Below are 19,978 nucleotides of genomic sequence, written 5' to 3'. Positions count from 1 at the left end.
AGTTAATTATTAGGTTAAATTGTTAAGATAAATTATTTAACAAAAATTGAGAAAGATGGAAAGAATTTGCTGAAATAACTAATTAAACTAGAATACAGAAAGGGAGGTGTGAGGAGGTCAATGAAACAAGCAAATGGAAGTTAAAGATATGAAATTTGGGATTTGTGTCTTTTTTTTCTTCTTCTTCTTTTGTTGTATTGCTGCATTGGTTTTTATGTTTTGCGCTTTTTCTTCTTTTTTATGTATTGTAGTGTTGGTTTTTTTCCCTATTTTTTCTATTACTCTGAAACTATGAATAAATATTATTTTTTAAAAAAAATGTAATGGGCTTTATCTACCAATCTGATTTTGCTGAGCCATGGCAAGAATTGGAGGTGCAATAACATACTTGCCAGCAACGGAGGAGTGGCAGCCTCAATTACCTGCCTGTGAAAGTAGCTGCATGACAATGAAAAGAACAGCAAAAGATTGTCCAACACACCTGGACCGTGGCTGGCTAGGCTTCATCCACCAGAGAACTGAGTTTCATTACATTCTGAACTGGCTTTGATATTATTCTCATCCAGGAATCTTGGCACATTAGGGAGCTGTCCTTAAATGGCTCTCATACCTTCTCCCACGGGTTAGTAAAAAGGGGCAGATTTGGATGAGCAAGAATAGGGCTCCGAATTCTCATTTATTTGACTTTATGAGTTCTTTTCTCCTCAGGTTTCATCTGAATCATTAATCAGATTTTAAACCTGCTTTCTTTCTGTTTCTTTCTGTTCTGCACAGTTTTACAATGGGAGACCAAACATATCACCAGGAAAGTCAGGGATTCCCTTACCATGTGAACATGGCCATATAGCCAGTGGCTGGGAGGTCACAGTCCAATAGAAAAACTGAGAGAAACTCCCCGGCAGCCAGGACCACAAGGGGTTGATTAGATACTCCATCACCAGCTGACTGCTGTTTTGTTCTGCTCACTGTCTAGAATAAGTCCTGAAGACTTTCTGGTTTGGCTGGCACTGCTGGCTCAAAATGCCAGAACAAGTTTGTGGCAGCTGGAGCTGTAGGAATCTGGGAATTGCTTGGACCTCAGCCCACAAATTCTATTTTGTTTCTCTCTGTGGGCCCGGAATCATCCCCCATTCCCCACTTTACATCTTAATTAGGATCACTGTTATTGGGAAATGTAGTTTTAATTGTCTTCGTATAAGATGCTTAAGATATTTTATCAGGGGAAGTACCTAGCATGCCTAGAATTAACTGATACTCAGAGACGAAGCCACAAGGATGAATGGTACAAAGGAGTGCATTGGGAGCAGATATTAAACCTCTCATAGGGAAGAAAATAGTCTCTGGATTTTTTAGAAACAGTTAACACAAGATGTAGAAGAAGTCAATACGATTTTTTTATTTATTTGCAACATCTAGAGTTATTTATTCATTCTTCTCTTATGACAGATATTTATATCCCACAGTACAGGAAATAAATCATTCCAAGATGACTTACAGGTAAATTACATATTTTAAAATACACGAAATAATCATGAAATATTAAAAGGTCTTCAGGACTCCTCCCCCAGAACAGCTGATGTGAGAACATGGAGGGGGAATAAGAAAGTCTAAATGATCAGCCTTTTCCCTGTATAATCCTTGTAATACCATAGTTATGACATATATATTATTAAGCTGAATGATGTATACTTTGTTTTATGGGGGGGGGGGGACCCAAAGTATTTCTAGGTCTGTGATATAAAATGTGTAAAAAAATAAAATCCATTCATATTAAGCCCTGGTATCAGAGTTTATATTGTAAATAACCCAAGCTCTCCTTTCCAAGCCACAAAGTCAGTGAAACCAATGGATTTAAGTTAATCAAGTGCATTTATTTCCACAAGTCTATTCTGAATATGACCTGGTTGGACTGAGAGCTTAAAAGGAATTGCCAAACAATATAATTACAATCATAGCAGCCTCAAAATACTGAAAGAATCTCTATTTGGAAATGGTGCTGGATCTTGAACCAGCCTCTGTATACCTAGAGAGGACAACAATTCCCTTCATAAAAGAGCAGAAGTGCACTGCATAATATTAATATTAATAGTGCCTACCAATATTTATTGGTCCCTCATGGGTGGTGAGAGATGTCATGTCTCAGTGTCTGGCCATTCTACATTACCTGGCCAGCCACATTACAGGGCAGGATAGCCCACCCAAACTAAAGTTCTAAGAGCCTGGTCTCTCAAACCAGTGCCATGGTACCTGAGCCAGTTGCCTTGCAGGTGCAAACAAACTGCATGACAACAATAACAAACAGCACATTTCATAGAAAATATCCTTTTAGAATGTGATATGAAGCAGAGAAAGCACCGTGGTTGGATTCCTCTGATCACACAATATGAATTGGAACCAATGCTCCAGAAAGAAGATATTCTGTGCCCTACTCTTTAGGCACAATTGAATGGCAGCTGGTAACACAGAATCCAGTCAATCTCCAGTTCCTTATCGAGAAATGCAATTTTACAAAGAGCACCTTCCCACCAGGAAAGTCAGAGAATCCCTTACCATGTGGACATGGCCATATAGCCAGTGGCTGGGAGGTCCTGGGAAACTCCTAAAACCCTTGATCAGGTTCTGCCTTGTCTGAAACAGCTGGATGGCTTTCAGAGCCATTCAGGTGAAGATCAACATCACAGTCCAATAGAAAAACAGAGAAACTCCTGGGGAGCCAGGACCACAAGGGATTGAATAGATTCTCCATCGCCAGCTAACTGCTGCTTTGTTTTTGCTCACTGTCTAGAATATGTCCTAAAGACTTTCTGATTTGGCTGGAGCTGCTGGCTCAAAATGACGGAACAACTTTGTGGCAGCTGGTGCTTATAGTTATATGGGAACAGCTGGAACCTTCACTCACATATTCTAATATGTTCCCCCCATGAGCGCTAAATCCCTACCTTTTCCCCACGTCATGGCTGGATCCAGATCAATGTTATTGGAAAATACAGTAATAATAATTCTTTGCATGTAGGATGTTTACATATTTTATCAGGGACAGTATGTATGTATTTATTGGCAGGAATTGAGAGTCCAGAAGCAAGCATTACTACTCTGGTAACAGCAGCCATCAGTGGAGAGCCTTCAGCTTCAGATATATCCCATTTATGGATCGGGTGACAACTTGCAGCATGGGAATCGGGAGGTTGGCAGGATCAGGCAAAAGCTCAAAGTGCAGGAGGGTCAATGCAAGAGCAACCTTCATCTCATTCATGGCAAACTGTTGTCCAATGCAGTTCCTGAGTAAAATGAAGGGCAACATTGCATTACAAACAGAAGAGCATTCTGCAGATGGTCCAATCGGGGCCATTTCGGTTGTTGCTCCTTCACTTTTAGGTTTCCCTTCCCCGAAATGAATGTCTGCCACCATCTTTGTTTTCCTTTGTATGCCCCACCCTTTTAGGCATTTGAGTATATATTGTTTTATGCTGGCAGTTAATTCTGCTTTGCTGTGGACTCATTCACAGTTTTATAAGCCTTGAACACAGTTGTGTCTTTCATTGAAGCTTAATGTAAACGTCTCCTTTTATGGAGGGAACAGTGCAAAGTATAGGTGAGAAAATATTTACCTTGGCCCTGCAGCAAAAGGCAAGAAAGCATATGGGTGGCGATGCTTTGAATTCTCTGTGGAGAATCTTAGAGGATTAAACTCCTACAACAGAAAATAAGTCGTGGAACTTTGTATTAGAATGGCAACAGATATAGTGGCAAAAGAGCTAAAGGATAAAGGGGCATTCACAAAAAAGAATACTGTTCTATACCCACTTACCAGGTCATAATGCCCATTGAGCTCCAAGGGGCCTAGTTCTGTATAGGATTATAGGATTGCATGCTTAGCAATATGTTTTCCCCAGTGTAATCTGAAGGAAAATTCCTTCATATCTATAAATGCCTGGGCCAAAGGCATTGTCTTTGTCCAGAGGAACGTGTCCAGAGGAGGGCAACCAAAATGATCAAAGGCCTGGAAACGATGCCTTATGAGGAACGGCTAAGGGAGCTGGACATGTTTAGCCTGGAGAAGAGGAGGTTAAGGGGTGATATGATAGCCATGTTCAAATATATAAAAGGATGTCACATAGAGGAGGGAGAAAGGTTGTTTTCTGCTGCTCCAGAGAAGCGGACACGGAGCAATGGATCCAAACTACAAGAAAGAAGATTCCACCTAAACATTAGGAAGAACTTCCTGACAGTAAGAGCTGTTCGACAGCGGAATTTGCTGCCAAGGAGTGTGGTGGAGTCTCCTTCTTTGGAGGTCTTTAAGCAGAGGCTTGACAACCATATGTCAGGAGTGCTCTGATGGTGTTTCCTGCTTGGCAGGGGGTTGGACTCGATGGCCCTTGTGGTCTCTTCCAACTCTATGATTCTATGATTCTATGAAATGAGACATATTTATAAATGCCCGCGCCAAATGAGAGATATCTATAAATGCCTGGGCCAAACGAGACAAATCTATAAATGCCTGGTCCAAATGAGACATGATGTTAATTGCATCAGTGTGCATGTTTTTAAAACTGTACACAGCCATTGGAGTGTCTGACCAGCAACAGGCCTGCAGGGCTTGGGAGGGAAATGCTAACCTTTCCCCCCTGCTGTGGTGCTGATGTTGCTCCTGAAGTTGCTCTTTGAATGGAGAGGGAAGCCTACACAGATTTTGTAAGCAGCACTTTAGGGGCTGGTGGGTGGGTGGATTTTTGGCAGAATGCTTCCATAGCTCCTGACGTGGATTAGGAATGTTTTCTGGATTAGGATTCAACAGCAGCTTTGCCCATATATTTTGCAATGGTTTTCTTTTCGCAATAGATTTTTGCCATTTTGTAAGTGCTTAAGCAACATTTTAAGAATCATAACTACATAACATGTGGCCTGTCCTTCTGCTTAATTAGTACAGTATCTTCCTCATACTGTTCTTATCCAATTCTGTAGAGGGACACACTAAGCTTGACATCAGAGTGTTAGAAGATATATCCAAACATTTTTCTTTTTGCTAAGAGCTGCTGGCAGGAAAGGGATTTGGATCAGAGTCATGGCGTAGGGAGTAATTTAGCTCTACATGCGCACAGAAACACACACAGAGACACAAACACTTTCACCAGCATCTCTCTCTCATGCACACACTCTAGAGCTGGTAGTATCTACATAGGAAAATGCAGGCATCACTTGTGTTTATCTGTTTCTGCTCCACACCTAATATCATACCAGGGGGTAGTTTTTTTGGTATTAGGCCATTGATATGAGGCAATGGACTAAATCAGCCTTTCTCACCTCCAAACTGGAATACGTCCGGATGCGTTTAGTAAGGTAAAACAAGCAAGAAACTGGTAAAACAAAACACTGGGATAAATCCACACATCTAGTCACACAGTGTTAGTGTGAGAAACAATTGGCCTCTTTTCTTAAAGAAATTGTATGTGTCTATGGCAATTATTCCACCATCTTTTTCTCAAAACATGTCAACTTCTCTCAGTCTCACCAGAAAGGTCTTGCTTAGGCTTTTCTCCTTTTATTATTACCTCAGGATTGTCCCAAATCTCAGGATTTCTGTGAAGACCATAAACATCCAATGCAGTTAGAAAACCTGTGGGGGGGAAAGAGACACAGCATCTTGTATCATTTCATCAGCAGTGATATTATGTAATGAGAATTAATTGCTATCCAGTGACATTTACCAAAACATTCATTCTCAATAACTTGCTGCAAAGAGAGGCAGATTTTCAGAGTTGTTGCACTGGTAACCAGGATGATCCTGCACAGAGTACAGGAAGGCAGCTGGAAAGCATACGACTGTGCTTTCCTGGTCATGTAATATTTGTTTGTTTGCCCAAGGAATTCATTTAGGTGTAGGTGGGGCCTCAAGAGATAGTCCATCTAAGGCCTAGTAGCTCCAGAAATTGTCCCTCTGAACACAGGGGCTGTGTACCTCTGTGTCAGCATGCACACCTGTGTGTGTCCTCCACAAATGCCCTGTGTGCATGAATGTGAGTGTGTGCAAGCAAGAGTGTGGGGTGGCCGCATCACAGTTGGCAGGGTGAATGTGGACCACAAAAGGTTAGCCACCCTTGATGAAAGTTAAGAGACAGTGGAACTGAATAATGAGAACAGTGTAAGAATGAAGATGGAAGAGGAAGGGGCGAGTTCAAAGGAAGTCTGCAGAAGGGAGAGAGGGGAAACCTACCTTTTGGTAAGGTTCGTCCATCAGCAAAAGTCACAGGAGAATTCAGTTCTCGTGCTATAAGAGGTACTGGAGGATAAAGCCGAAGGCTCTCCTTAATGCACATGGTGCTGTACGTCATCTTTCCCAAGTCGTCCCTTAAAGACACCGCCCAAAATTACTGGCGTTAAGTCACATAAACTTTTGTTAAGATGAAACAAAAAAGGAGTCGGAGTGGAAGCCACTATCTAAGCTGTCGTTACTCGAAACAAGGGATGGGGAGAGGGGAGAAATTTGATTCAGTTCCTATTTAAAGGTGAACTTACCTTACTCACACTTTCTGGAACAAGATGTGAACTGAACACAGCCACCCTTCATAATCTGCACTTCTCCAGACAAATAACAAGTGCAAAAATGCACATACTAGCTTAAAGCATGCATGGAGATGCAAATATTAGTGAACATCTGTGCTTTTAGGGCTGTTATGCACTTCTTTTTAAAAAAAAAAACAATTATATTGACTGTGGGGTTTTTAAGTGTATTCATTTTAATTTATTCTGTTAGCCACCTTGTTTCTTATAGTGTGAGAAAGGCAGTAAATAAGTTAAATGATTGATTGAATGAAATACAGCATACAAAACTGGTGTGGTTTTTTTAATTGTTATAGGAAATTAAACCATGCAGGAAGTCTACCTGGAAAGCAAATCATGCAGGAATCCCACCTGAATAGAGGAGGCTCCCCTCCTTAGAAGTTATCAGGACATTAGAGACCAGGCGTATTGGTGGGCTCAGTCCACAGCCCATCTCTTGTAACTGTGTTACCTCTTCATGCAAGTAATGGGTGAGGGAGGCTAATTGTGTCCTACTTTTTGAAGAGCTGTCTCTTTTTGATAATAGATTTTGATTTTTGCAGTATTTTTGGCGATTCAAGCATGACCGCACTAGCTACAGTACATCTGTGCAGCAGCCAAAGCAGTGATTTAAATATAGAAATAGAAATCAGAGCTTCTTTTCCTACAGTATAGGACTGGCCCATCTTCCCTGGAACTTACTCAACCTGAGGCCTGTGGTCAGACTACTATGATCCTAAACTACTCTGCAGTGTTGCTCTCCTTCAGAAACCTCATAATATGACCCAGGAAATAAACATTTAAAGTTGAACAAGAATTTAGTCTGACCATTGTATCGCCTCCTGTTGCCCAAGAAGCTCCATGATCTCCTCTCTGCATCTCTGCTGATGTTCAGGGTTCTGGGCCATACAATAAAAGAGCCAAGAGATTCCACTAGCTGTGGTATCATGACCTTCGAACATGAATGTGTCCACTTCTGCACGTATGTCTTCATCTGACAATGGATTTCCATTTTCATCCTAACCGCACAGGGAAAATAGTGTTTTATAGGATTAGTGAGATCCAATACTCAAAGTTCTCCTAGACCCTCCTCCCTCTCCCAGCTCACATCAAAGAAGGGGGAGGTGCTTCCAAAAGCGGTTTGCCAAGCTGCTCTCTGAAGCACCACCCCCTCAATTAAACAGCTCACCTGGGCCACCTGCCACCTATGGTGCTTGCTCACTCACGTGCCTACCCGCCATACTGCATTCATGCTGGAGTTGACAGGGCCACCTGTCAGCAGCCACACAAACTCCAGTGTGATGATAGCCTTACAATTTTAGGTATATATTGCAGACCATGGGAGTTTTGCTTGGGCTGTGTCATATGAACAGAATAGTGATGGCTGGAAAAGCCCTTAGCAATATAGCATGGCAGGCATAGGTCCATTATTTTTACAATGTCCACCTTTGCGCAAAGAAGAATATCCAGGAAGTCCAAATGCCTCTTCTTCAGAATCTTTTCAAGCTCTTTCTCATTCTTGAGGGAATCCTTCCTCTCTCTTATTACCTTCTCTGCATTGAAAACATACAGTATGAAATGAATAAAGCTATGTGTAAGAGGCAAGCAAATATATTCAACCTTTTTAGATTTCTCATTTCTCTAACTTTCCGAATAAGTCCACGTGTTACTAATCATTCAACCCATATTAAATTGTTTTTTAATTTCTTCTTCTTTTCACACCTACGTTTTATATGCCCTTAGTACATCATACCGACACTATTACAATTTTTAATTTTCCTAATGGTACTGAAACAGTATGTTTTTGCTTTTGAATTTTTTATTATGAAATAAATTTATACATTAGCTCAGAAGAAGAGGAGGGGGACGAGTAGGAAGAAGAAGTTGTTGCCAGGGAGTAAAAGATACATACCTGTGTGATGGTGGGCTATTTTGCAAGCTTTGTAAAACTGACGCCCTTTGGAGCTCAACCGGTAAATGAGATCATTGTGATGCCAAGGTGTTTTCAGTCTCTCATAGTACAGGAAGCTGAGATCAAACACAGTTTGAATGTAGGAATTGTCTCTGTGGACAGTAGGAAAGTGGAAACAAATATAAGCATAAAATGAAGACAAAAAAGGTTAGATGACATGTTTATTAAAAGTCCCATTTCTAGATCCATTTCTATTTGAGATCAGAGGTAGGGATGAGTGGCATTGTTTTGTAGTGGTTCCACTCCTTCTTCGATGGTTCTTTCCAGAGGGTGATACTTGGGAAATTCTTCTCAGCTCCACAGAGCCTCTAATGTGGGGTTCATCAGGGTTGAATTTTATCCCCCACAACATCTGCAAGAAACTCCTGAGTGGAGTTATCCAGAGTTTTGGAATATGTTGTCAGCAATATGCTGATTAAACACAGTTCTGCTTCTCCTTTACAGCTGCAGGTGTGGCAGTGCTGGGACATTAAATTGCCTTGGTATGAGCACCAAGAAATTGAAGCTCAATCCAGATAAGACTGAAGCACTGTTAGTGAGTGGTTCCTTGGACTGGATGGATGGGAGGTTGCCTCCTCTTGATGGGGTTACACACCCTCAGAAGGAACGGGTACATAATTTGGGCGTACTTCTGGATCATTTGCTGTCACTTGAGGCCTAGGTGGCATCAGTGGCAAGGAGTTCCTTCCATCAGCTTCGGCTAGTGGCCTAGCTGTATCCCTATCTGGATATACAACTTCTGTTGTGTATACTTTGGTAACCTCTATGTTAGAATATAGCAACACGTTATATGTATGTCTACCTCTGAAGAAAGCTCGGAAACTTCAGCTGGTGCAGAATTCAGCAGCCAGGTCGCTCACGAGGGCAAGATGGTTTGAGCATGTTACACCTGACTGCAATGGCTACCAATTAGTTTCTGATTACCTACTCTCTTCCAAGGTGAGCTAAGCCTGGCAGGACAGCTTACGTTATGGTCTTAACCCCTTCATGCATTAATTAGACCCAAGCATGCTGGTTATGTGAGGCTGGTTATCCCACAATAAGGACAAACAAATTGGCCCAGGGGCTAGAGGAAGGAACCCAGGGCCATCCGTTGAAGCCGACAGTTGGAAGATTCATCAGAAACAAAAGAAAGTATTTCTTTGCACAGTTAAACTATAGAATTTGCTCACGAATGATGTAGTGATGGCCAACATCCTGAATGGCTTCATTAACCATATACAGATTGCAGTGGTGATTGCAGCCTTGGGCTTGCTTCTCATGTCACTGCTAGCCCATGGCACAAAAAGGAAAGACTGTATCGTCCTGTGGCTCCCACCTTGCCTTAAATAGGCATCTTATACTCACCTGTCCGTTTCAGCATTTTTCTGGTAGCTGAAGGCACATTTCATAATACTATCAAGAGTCATCAGACTGACATGTTCAAACATCTCCACTGATGCTGTGCCATTCTTTGGTACCAGCTTTACCCATGTATCCTAATATTTTAGGAAAGGGACAGAAATGAGAAGTCTCATTCTGGGGAAGTCTCTAGAATGATTAGATGATTCTTTATTAGATACTGGAACAATATATGATCTGCTGTGGTCAATATATGAAAACCTTAGATTGTCAAGTATGTCAGTGACTGCCCAACTATGGATTTTGCTAGTTAATTGCAGAATAAATTATATTTATTTTCTGAGACAGAATTGAGCATTCTCCATGCTGCCCATTAACTTTCCCCTGCGAATGATCCTTGCATTTGAGAAATGGTTTTGCAAAGATTATGTGCAGCTGTCCCTTGAGAGAGACTCGGCTGTATGCTTCAGGGTTGGGTGGCTGAATGTGTACCCTGAAACAAAGAAGACAGGTCAGGAGATTCTCGGGAGCTAATGAACTGATCATTAATTCACAGGACTACAAAGGAAAGGGTGATAGCAGGCATTCCAGTCAAAAACACTGTCTGCAAACGTAAACACAGTTTTGACATACAATTCTAGCTAATACAACACTGAACAACCCTTCAAAGTGATGCATTTTAAGTGATGCATGGTAGTCACCGTCCGTTTATCTTAAGAAAGTGAATGAACTAATTAAGACAATATTAAGGTTCACAAGTTTATGAAGGAATTTTAGAATTCAATGCTGCTGCAAACTCATTGCCTGAGACCCAAAGGGCTGCTCAACTAGCTTCACACTTTGGTGGGGTCTTCTGACTCAAACTTTTCCAAAAAAATATTTGTGGTATGTCAGAGGAGGCTTTCAGGTCAAAGAAAGAGTCTGCTCTGGCCCTCTGAGTCTGCTCAAAGCAGGACTGAGATCATGAAGGTGGATGAGCAACTTCTTAGACTGGAGCTGACCTCCTGAAAGTAGCAATGGGGTTTCTTACCAGCATCTCCTTGACTGATTCTGCCATAAGAGTCACATAAGGCTTCAGAATATTGTAATGGAATCCGGGAGTCAGCAGTTTCCGGTGCTGCTGCCACTTTGGCCCATTCAGGATGAGAAGCCCCCTTCCTGCCAGGAAAAGGAAGGAAAATGAGGAACAGAAGCCCAAGATAATGTTGTCTTTCTTAGGCACATACACCAGGGTCAGGGTCACATGGTAAATTATCCACCACAGATGGCAGGGTTTACAGCACTATATTTGACCCATTGAAGTAGGCACTTAATTGCTGGAACAATTCAAGTTAAGAATCTATTTCCCTACTAAAGGTTTTTTGAAACATGGAATGCAGTGTGTATATTTCCTTATAACCCGAGAAGTCCATCTTCATAATCTCTATAAGGACAGACTTTTGACATTGTAGGGAAACATCCTATAGAGTCTGATTCTTCAGCAACACGGGCAGAAATCAGTTGGCCAGAGGAATAAAGCTGGCACTGAAGCCTCCTGGAAGGCACCAGTGGGGAAGGCACCAGCTTAACAAATACTAGCAGCTTCCCATAGACCCAAAGGAACTTTGAACTTTGAAAGCTGAGAATATATGGATATGCTCAATACAAGAATATCACAGAAAATTCAGGAATACATAAAATTAATGAGAGAAAATACATACCAATCCATGGAACCAGGAAGTTGTATGCTATAAGAGCTTTAGGATCTGAATAGTGTGATAAATGAGAGAAAATGAGCTTAGCATGAGATGGTAAAAAACTATTTGTGAAAACAAATTTTAATATTTAATTTGCTGAATTGTACTCTGTTGCCTCAAGCCAGGGGATTCCTATGGGCACCCAGAGCTCCCTCACTTGCCTTTTCTTGCTTTTCAGCAGCCAGATCCAAGGCACACTCCCACATCTTTGCACATGAGAATTAAGACAAACAACCTTTTCCTTGCCCAGCCTCCATTGGGCAAATAGTTGTGTTTCCCCCACTTTCCAAAAGGAAGTATCCAAGTCTCCAGGGTTACCGAGTGGGGGAGCAGGTGGCCATTATCCCCAATATTGAAAGGACCGCCCCCCCCAAATTCTGCAGTGGGCGCACCCACCCACCGCATGGCATGGCATGCTGACGTCATGTGCACACGCTGCTGGGCATGCGTGAACAGTGTGCTGACGTCACATAGCCCCAAGCCCACTCAATGATGGGTTCAAGGCAGTGTGTCTGTAAGTCTCTAATATACCTGTTGAACTTTGTAGCCTGCAATGTGCCTTCTCTATTAATCCGATCTGAGCATTAAAGACTTGGAGAGAACTAGATCTGGGAGCTGGGAGTTCTTTGCCTGGCAGTGAGGGACTGATGGGAGTTGTAGTTCAAGACATCTTAAAGGCACCAGCTTGGGGAAGGTTGCTTTAGGAGGGCCTTTAAATATGAATCACTTACATTTGTATCTCAATAAAAGTAAAGAGCAGTGCAACTTACTGCCCAGAGATAAATGCATGGATAATTTTTACAACCTCTAGCATATTCATGTAACTTCACGATCAGAAGGATGTCAGATACAAATTTCTTACCACCTCTGCTGTACACTGCCTTTGCATATTCAGGGTGGTTGAGGGCCAGGAAAGCCAAGAAAGTTCCATACCAAAGTGGATGGCAGTGTGGGTACTTTTCTGTCCATGCTGCTATGTTCAGGAATTCTTCTTCTGGTTTCATCTGCATCATTTATTTATTTATTTTAAAAAAAGATCAGTAGTCAGTTTACATCTCGGACACCGTGATTAAATGTTTAGTTCAGGATGAAATCAGACTTAGATGGTTATATAATGCAATGGTTTATAACTTTAAGCTAGTTAAATTATTTTTGCATGCCACAACGGCCGCCCGAATATTACTTGCTAAAAATTGGAAAACACAAGAACTACCAACAGTGGAAGATTGGCAGATGAAGATGATGGACTTTTCAGAGCTAGCTGACCTGACTGGAAGAATCCGCAACCAGAAAGAAGAGGAGTTTCAAGAGGACTGGAGGAAATTCAAGGACTATTTGAATAAATATTGTAATATAAAAAATTAGAAATTACTTGAAAGAAACAAATAGGCCTAGGATTAAATTAAGTTATAATTAAATAAATGGGATTTAGAATGTTAAGAAAAGTGAATAAGATGGACTATAATTGGAAATTGTTTTAGTTTAATAATGATATTGGAAAGCTGTTACTTTTAATTACAAGGAAACTCAGAAGGGAGGGATTTGAGGAAATCAACCAAGATGTTTAAAAGGTTGGATTTGTGAAGAATTAAGTTTGTTGTTATTGTTTATCTGTTTATTGTTCCCCCTTTTTCTGTCTTCTTTTTTCTTTTTCTTTTTCTGTTTTTGTGTATCATTTTGCTTTGTGGTTTGTGTTATCACTGTGGAAAATTTAATAAAATTTGTTTTAAAAAATAATATAACTTTAAGCTAGGATGCATATTTAACAATGGAATTATTCACCCCCTTGGCTCTGTCCTAACACCCCAGTCTTTTAAAACCTGCTTTCTTTCTGTTCTGCACTAAACCTCACAGGTGTAGAAGAACACACACTGTTTAAGAATGATAAAGCCACTGATGTCTAAATTTTAAGAAGAAAACAGCCACCAAATAATACAGATAGAAAAACCATTTTTTCCTAATTGAAATAAATTGAACCATTATAATAACATTATTATATAGCGTTTATGGTTGATTATGCTTCTTTATGTGTGCAAATCTTTCCTCTGTTTTAGGTAAGATTGCATAAGAGAAATAGATCAATCACAAATGCAAACATTTGCACGTCAAATATGGGAGCCAGGGAGTAGAGGCTGAATGTGGGATTAGAGCTTCATGTCTTGGAGAGTCCACAATACATGGCATGACCCTGTTCAAAATTCCAGTCCTCCAGTAGGAGGCTAATATAGATATACACCCAATGCCTGAGCCAAAGTCTACCTATACCTGTAATCAATAAAGTTGTGACCACAAGTGAAGGGAACATTTGGCTCTCTTGAGTTTGCTGAACTACAACTCCCATCAGCCTTAGCAAGCATGAGCAGTGGCTATGGCTGATGGGAGTTGTAGCTGAACAATATCTAGCGAGCCAAAGGTACCCTGGACCTGTTGTGGAACATATAAGTGTATAGAAACTAACAAGAGAGAGACTTGGATATGCCTGTGATAAATGCGTGCACACATTTTGAGTTTTCCATCATAAGCATGAGTATTAGAGGAGAGAGGCTCTTTTAAAAACGTTGAAAACTAAGGTTTTCCAAGATAACTCCCTCTCTTGATGAAAGGAAATGTGTTGTTTTCCCTCCACCTGCCAAGCAATCATCTGAGCCAGCAAAAGGTTGCAGAGTGCTCAGCATACGTGAACAATGTCTCATGGAAGACTTCAGTGGTATGTTGAAGTTGCATCATTGATTTTCAATTTAAAATAAGCAATGGTAATTTAATAATTGCTTGTTGGCTGTCAGTTTCTTGACCTAGTTATGGATCAGGCTTTTCTTTTCAAAGTAAAATAAACTCTGTATGCCAGTCTTCTGTTTAGGAAAAAGAAAATATGGCCCCCCTCTGAATTTAAAAGCTTGAGATTCCATAACACATGAGTCACAACTGTGCAATTTTGCACTCAGAATCCTTCTCATTTTTTCATAATGGAATGGCATTCCAAATTGGCACTTTACTGAAAGTGTATTTCTTCCCCGACCACAAGTGCCTAATGATAAGAAAATATTCAGCAGGTATCAGTCAAGACCAAGTTAATGTTATAATTCGGGAATGTACGATGGGTGTGGAATAATCATATCATCATAAAGTCCTTAAGTCATGAGCAGATAACATGCTGTTTACGCTGCTCTTCATGTTCAGCACAGATTATATGAGGTTCTCTATTATTTTCCTTCAAAGTGCTCTCAGGAAGAAATGTTTGTTTCTACTGGCTGAGTAGATTCTTTGGTTTCTGAATGTTGACTTTAAATGTTCACAGTTCAGCCCTGTATCTGGCAATGGCTGAAAGCTTTTAGTACAAACGTGATGAGAAATTCCATCATTTGTCGCTTGCTTGCATTTCAAAAAGTGTGAAACAAACAAGATATGAGGAAGTAATGGCATGAAGCACTCCTTACAGCTTGGCTTAGCATAATGGCTGGCAGATCTGCTATAGCTGATCTCTAGTGCTGTTGCTACAGGTTGCAATCATTTACCTTGGATCTAGTTACAGTCAGGTAGCCGTGTTAGTCTGCCGTAGTCAAAACAAAATAAAAATAATCGATTCAGTAGCACCTTATCTTCAGATAACAGAAGTGTGCATGCACACGAAAGCTCATACCAATAACAAACTTAGTTGGTCTCTAAGGTGCTACTGGAAGGATTTTTTTTTATTTACCTTGGAATATGACTTAGTTTAAAGTTCAGCAATGTTCTGAACTGAGCACAGTGTCCCCCAAAAGCTCTTCTCTAGCTTGGAATGTAAACTGAACTCCTGAGTAGGGATACTGATTCAGTTCACATTTAAAGGTGGATATGCAAAATTCTCATGTTCCAAAACAATATGAGAATCAAAACACAATCGTCCTGTGAAATTCACACTTACCTGAATTTTGTGGTGCAGTTCTCCAAGCAAATAATGTTTAGAAAAATGTATATATTAGGTAAAGGTGTGCATAAAAACAAACATACGTAAAAATAATGTACAAAGATGCACAGTATAGGGGGGAAAGTTTGCAAAAATGTGTGTACAGTGGTACCTCTGGTTACGAACTTAATTCGTTCCGGAGGTCCATTCTTAACCTGAAACTGTTCTTAACCTCAGGTACCACTTTAGCTAATGGGGCCTCCCGCTACCGCTACACCACCGCCGTGCGATTTCTGTTCTCATCCTGAGGTAACGTTCTTAACCCGAGGTACTACTTCCAGGTTAGCGGAGTCTGTAACCCAAAGTGTTTGTAACCCAAGGTGTTTGTAACCTGAGATACCACTGTATTAGTTAAAAGTGCATTAAAAATGTGTTTCTTAGGAGACATTTACGGTAAAATGCTAAATAATTTGTATGAAGATTTTATTTTTTAAAAAAATATATAATCTGCAAGTTACTGCAGAAATGTAGAGAACCAAATTTAAGTTTGGACAAATAAGCATAGCTGTCAACGTTTCCCTTTTTTAAAGGGAAATTCCCTTATTCCAAATAGGATTCCTCGCAAGAAAGGGAAAAGTTGACAGCTATGCAAATAAGAAACAGACAATACTGAGACTGAGAGATTATTCATCCCTATTTCTGAATATACATAGTCAGTATTCAACAGACCAGGTACAGTACCCCAAGCCAGCTGTCTTGTAGGTTTAAACAGACTGAATGACAACATTAATGAAACAGCACATTGGATATAAAATATCCTTTCAAAATGTGACATGAAGCTGAGAAACCGCTGTGGCTGGGTTCCTCTTAGCACAAAATATGAATTGGAACCAATGCTCAAGGAAGCAGTTAAAATTGTGCTGATGTTGTTTTATGTCTCTATTTTGTTTCTGGACTAACAGGCAGCAGAAGTTCACAAGCATCCTTAGACTCTACCTGCCTTGGCACAACAAACTGCATTCTGCAAGATGGCTCTTTTAGCCAGGCTGTCAAGAGTGTTACACATGTTTTACAACAAATATATGGGGCCAATGGTTTGTCTTCATCACCTACCACAATACCAAAATAAAGTGTGCGTGCCTTTCAAACAAGTGGAGTGAAACTTCCTTTCTGAGATTTAAATGTTAATTCTCCACACACATAGCAGAAACTTTTTGGGTGATTTAACGTATTGCTGTGGTATGAGGACAAAGAAAGTACTATGTGGAGAAGCCATATTGGAAAAGGGAATGTTTTGCTTACTTGATACAGCAAACATGTATGAAATAATCATAATTAAAATACAGTGATAAAATCACTAAAACTTTTTAAAAAGATACAGGTCACTAAATCATATGGTTGAGTAGGCTTGGTGAAATAAAGGCGTGTTCAGTCAGTGTCCAAACCACTGTGGTGAGGGAGCCTGCCTAGTGTCAACAAATAGGGAGGGAGTCCCAAAGCACTCAAAAATATTTACTTCTCGCAAATGTGGACAAACATTACACAGCACTTTTAAAAGTGCAAGCAGACTTTTCCTTGCATTTGAAAGGGTTAAGACCTTCTCCTAAATCTCTGTTAGTAGAAAAAGCAAGCGAAAAGCACTTTTCTCACTATGTTTACATAACACAGAAGAATGTGGGCATCAATCCATTACTTTCTTAGCATAAAGCTTAGCAAATACATAGATAAAGACACTTTCTCCACCACCTTCGCTCTGCCACACACATACCGCCTGCACAGCCACCTTACCATTTTGACATGGCCATATAGCCAGTGAGCGGGAGGTCCTGGAAAACTGCTGAGAACTTTGACCAGGTACTGTTTTTTCCGATACAGCTGAACAGCTTTCATGGCCACATAGGCAAAGCTCAAAATAATTGTCAAGTGGAAAATATGAGATAAATCCCAAGGCAGCCAAGACCAAGAAGAATTTAGGACCATCTCTGGAACAGTTTTCACACTCCCACCTTGGTTTACTGTGCCTTCTTCCACTGAGCTGCTATTGCTAAAAGTGCCAGGTCTAGAAGGAGTTCTAGTCCTAATACTGAACACTATCTTTTTGCAAATTGCTGTAATCTCTGGTACATTACCAGGGAAATCAGAAGTATTCGCCTGCAAGAACCACCCACGTACTTTCCCTCAAAGATTAAACTTAGTGACTATAGGAACTGTAATTTGAGTCCAGCCAAAGTCTACTGGGTGGGACCAACAACCAATAACATTCTCCCTTTCAGCTTTCCTTTTTCTCTGCCAAGAAACAGAGTAACAACTATTGTGCCCTTTAATATCTATTCAGTCATAAAAAATGCAGTTCCTAGATGTGACTGTGTTGGATGTGTGTGTGTGTGTGTGTGTGTGTGTGAGAGAGAGAGAGAGAGAGAGAGAGAGAGAGAGAGAGAGAGTGTTGAGGTCATATAATTACACTCTGCAAGCATTAACCTGAGTTTTATTGTATGAAAGTACAATTATTTATCTAATGTATTGCCATGTCACAAGGTCACAGATCACACAGCTCAAGCTTCTGATAGCAGGAGCTGAGAAGCACAAGATTTATGCAGGAGAAAACAAAATAAAAATACAGAAATTATGCAAATTTGACTGGAGCTATGAATCAGGGTAAGGGGACTTCAGCTTTTTCCATGGGACATTCCGCCAATCAAAATCACTTCCCAAGGATATATACAGTGGTACCTCGCGTTACATATGCTTCAGGTTACATACACTTCAGGTTACAGACTCCACTAACCCAGAAATAGTGCTTCAGGTTAAGAACTTTGCTTCAGGATGAGAACAGAAATTGTGCTCCAGCGGCGCAGCGGCAGCAGGAGGCCCCATTAGCTAAAGTGGTGCTTCAGGTTAAGAACAGTTTCAGGTTAAGAACGAACCTCTGGAACGAATTAAGTACTTAACCCGAGGTACCACTGTACAGTGCTATTTTTCTAGAAAAAGAGGTGCTGGAACTCACTATGAACACCTCCCTTGTTTTCTTAGAATGGCAGTGGTGGCGGAACTGAGTTCCTGTTAATTCCCTCTGAAAAAAAGCCCTGGATATATGGAACCAGAGGATCCTTAAGGTATCCTGCGTCCATGTTGTTTGGGGCCCTGTAAATTAATGCAATAATTTTGCACTTGGTCCAGTGGGGTATGGGTATCCAGTGAAAGCTTTTAAGCCCCAGAGTTATGTGCTGGCTGTAGTCTGTCCCCACCATCAGTCTAGCTGCAGCGTTATGCTCCAGCTGGGAGAATTTCCAGACCAGGAGCAACGGTAATCTCAGAGACGTCAACAGGATTTCCTGGGCCTGGTACATTGTATGTGGATTGGGCCCCCTGCTGCTGCTTATGTATCTATATTAACATAACCTAGCCCACCTTACAGGGCTGCTGCAAATATAGAAGCAGGTAGGGGAGGAAAATGTACACATTTGAGCTGCTGGGTAGAAAAACAAGTTACAGATATGCTACACAGTGCATAGTTGTACTATGGAATCAAACACGCCACCTGGCGATTGAGGGGGCCAGGGCCATGTGATGTCTTTACTTGTTCTTACTAATGGTGGCTTAGATGGTCATTGGAACAATTGAAGTCATGTCTGATGCTACCTAAAGAGGAATGGTTCAATAATGTCCTGGATATAGCCTTATCTGAATGTCTTACACAACACAGATGAGTACTGAGAGAAGTGAAGCAAAGAAATATTGGCTCAAGGAAGTTTGGGTTGGTCCCCCCCCCCCCCTTTATTAGTAAGGACACAAAATTATCAGGCCCTCCCAATATCCATGCTTCACTGTGGGGGGGGGGGGGAATACACAATACAACTCTTCTAAGATAATTTAACCATTTAACCAGCTACTCTGGCACTGTACTAGGTATTATTATAATCTGTGTCTGTAATTGGATTCTGTTGTGCATGTTTACTTGAAGTTGTTCAACACCACGGCTGCTTCTAATAGAGGCTTTTCCTTCCTTCCTTCCTTAATATCTTATCCTTCCTCCCAATGGAACCAAGGCAGGAAAACACTCAAGCAATTTTTAAATTGGGGGGGGGGGGGAGGAATTCCAATACAAGTGCAGGCTAGGAAAGATTTCTACTTAAAAGGCTTGTTGGAAGAGGAAGGCCTTTGACAGGTTCTGAAAAACAGCAGGGATGGCACTTGCCTAAATTGTGGGGGGAAGCTATAGCTGTTTGAATTGGTATTATAGCTAATCTGTTCCGGAAGCCCATTAGGCTTCCGAAACATTCGATGACTGAAACATGGCTTCCAATTGGTTGCAAGAGATTCCTGCACTCAAGCGGAAGTTGCGTCAGACATTTGGCTTCTGAAAAATCTGTGAAAGCCGGAGCATTTTTATTTTTTAAAAATAATATTTATTAAAATTTCAAAAAAAAGAAAAATCACATTAATGAGAAAATTAACAATAAAAAAGAAAAATACAAAATACAAAGAAGAAAAAACAGTTAAGAACAATTC

The 19,978-nt window shown here is 40.7% G+C and overlaps 1 protein-coding gene and 1 long non-coding RNA gene across 3 annotated transcripts in view; both read right to left on the bottom strand.

Annotated features, from left to right (window-relative positions):
* Window positions 1–1,704: 1,704 nt before the first annotated feature.
* Window positions 1,705–17,864, bottom strand: LOC308479067 (cytochrome P450 4A4-like). The gene is made up of 12 exons (XM_081009451.1): window positions 17,258–17,864; window positions 12,449–12,590; window positions 11,551–11,595; window positions 10,881–11,008; window positions 9,857–9,987; window positions 8,450–8,601; window positions 7,984–8,090; window positions 7,366–7,556; window positions 6,212–6,345; window positions 5,550–5,614; window positions 3,609–3,691; window positions 1,705–3,278 (listed from the first exon to the last, which is right to left on the bottom strand). The coding sequence occupies exons 1-12, from the start codon at window positions 17,447–17,449 to the stop codon at window positions 3,110–3,112; spliced, it is 1,539 nt and encodes a 512-aa protein (XP_080865577.1). The 5' UTR covers window positions 17,450–17,864; the 3' UTR covers window positions 1,705–3,109.
* A 73-nt stretch (window positions 17,865–17,937) lies between these two features.
* Window positions 17,938–19,978, bottom strand: part of LOC308479127 — an 83,663-nt gene continuing 81,622 nt past the window's right edge. The window contains exons 2-3 of one of the 2 annotated variants that reach the window (XR_013987475.1): window positions 19,109–19,462; window positions 17,938–19,055 (exon numbers count right to left, since the gene is read on the bottom strand). This is a non-coding gene — a long non-coding RNA (uncharacterized lncRNA). Of the gene's footprint in view, window positions 19,056–19,108; window positions 19,850–19,978 lie in introns of those variants that run through there. The other variant, XR_013987476.1, reaches the window with a different exon arrangement.

Source organism: Podarcis pityusensis (assembly GCF_964106645.2).
Source record: "Podarcis pityusensis genome assembly, chromosome: 6".
NCBI classification, from domain to species: Eukaryota; Metazoa; Chordata; class Lepidosauria; order Squamata; family Lacertidae; genus Podarcis; species Podarcis pityusensis.
This window is presented reverse-complemented; position numbering and strand designations above follow the sequence as displayed.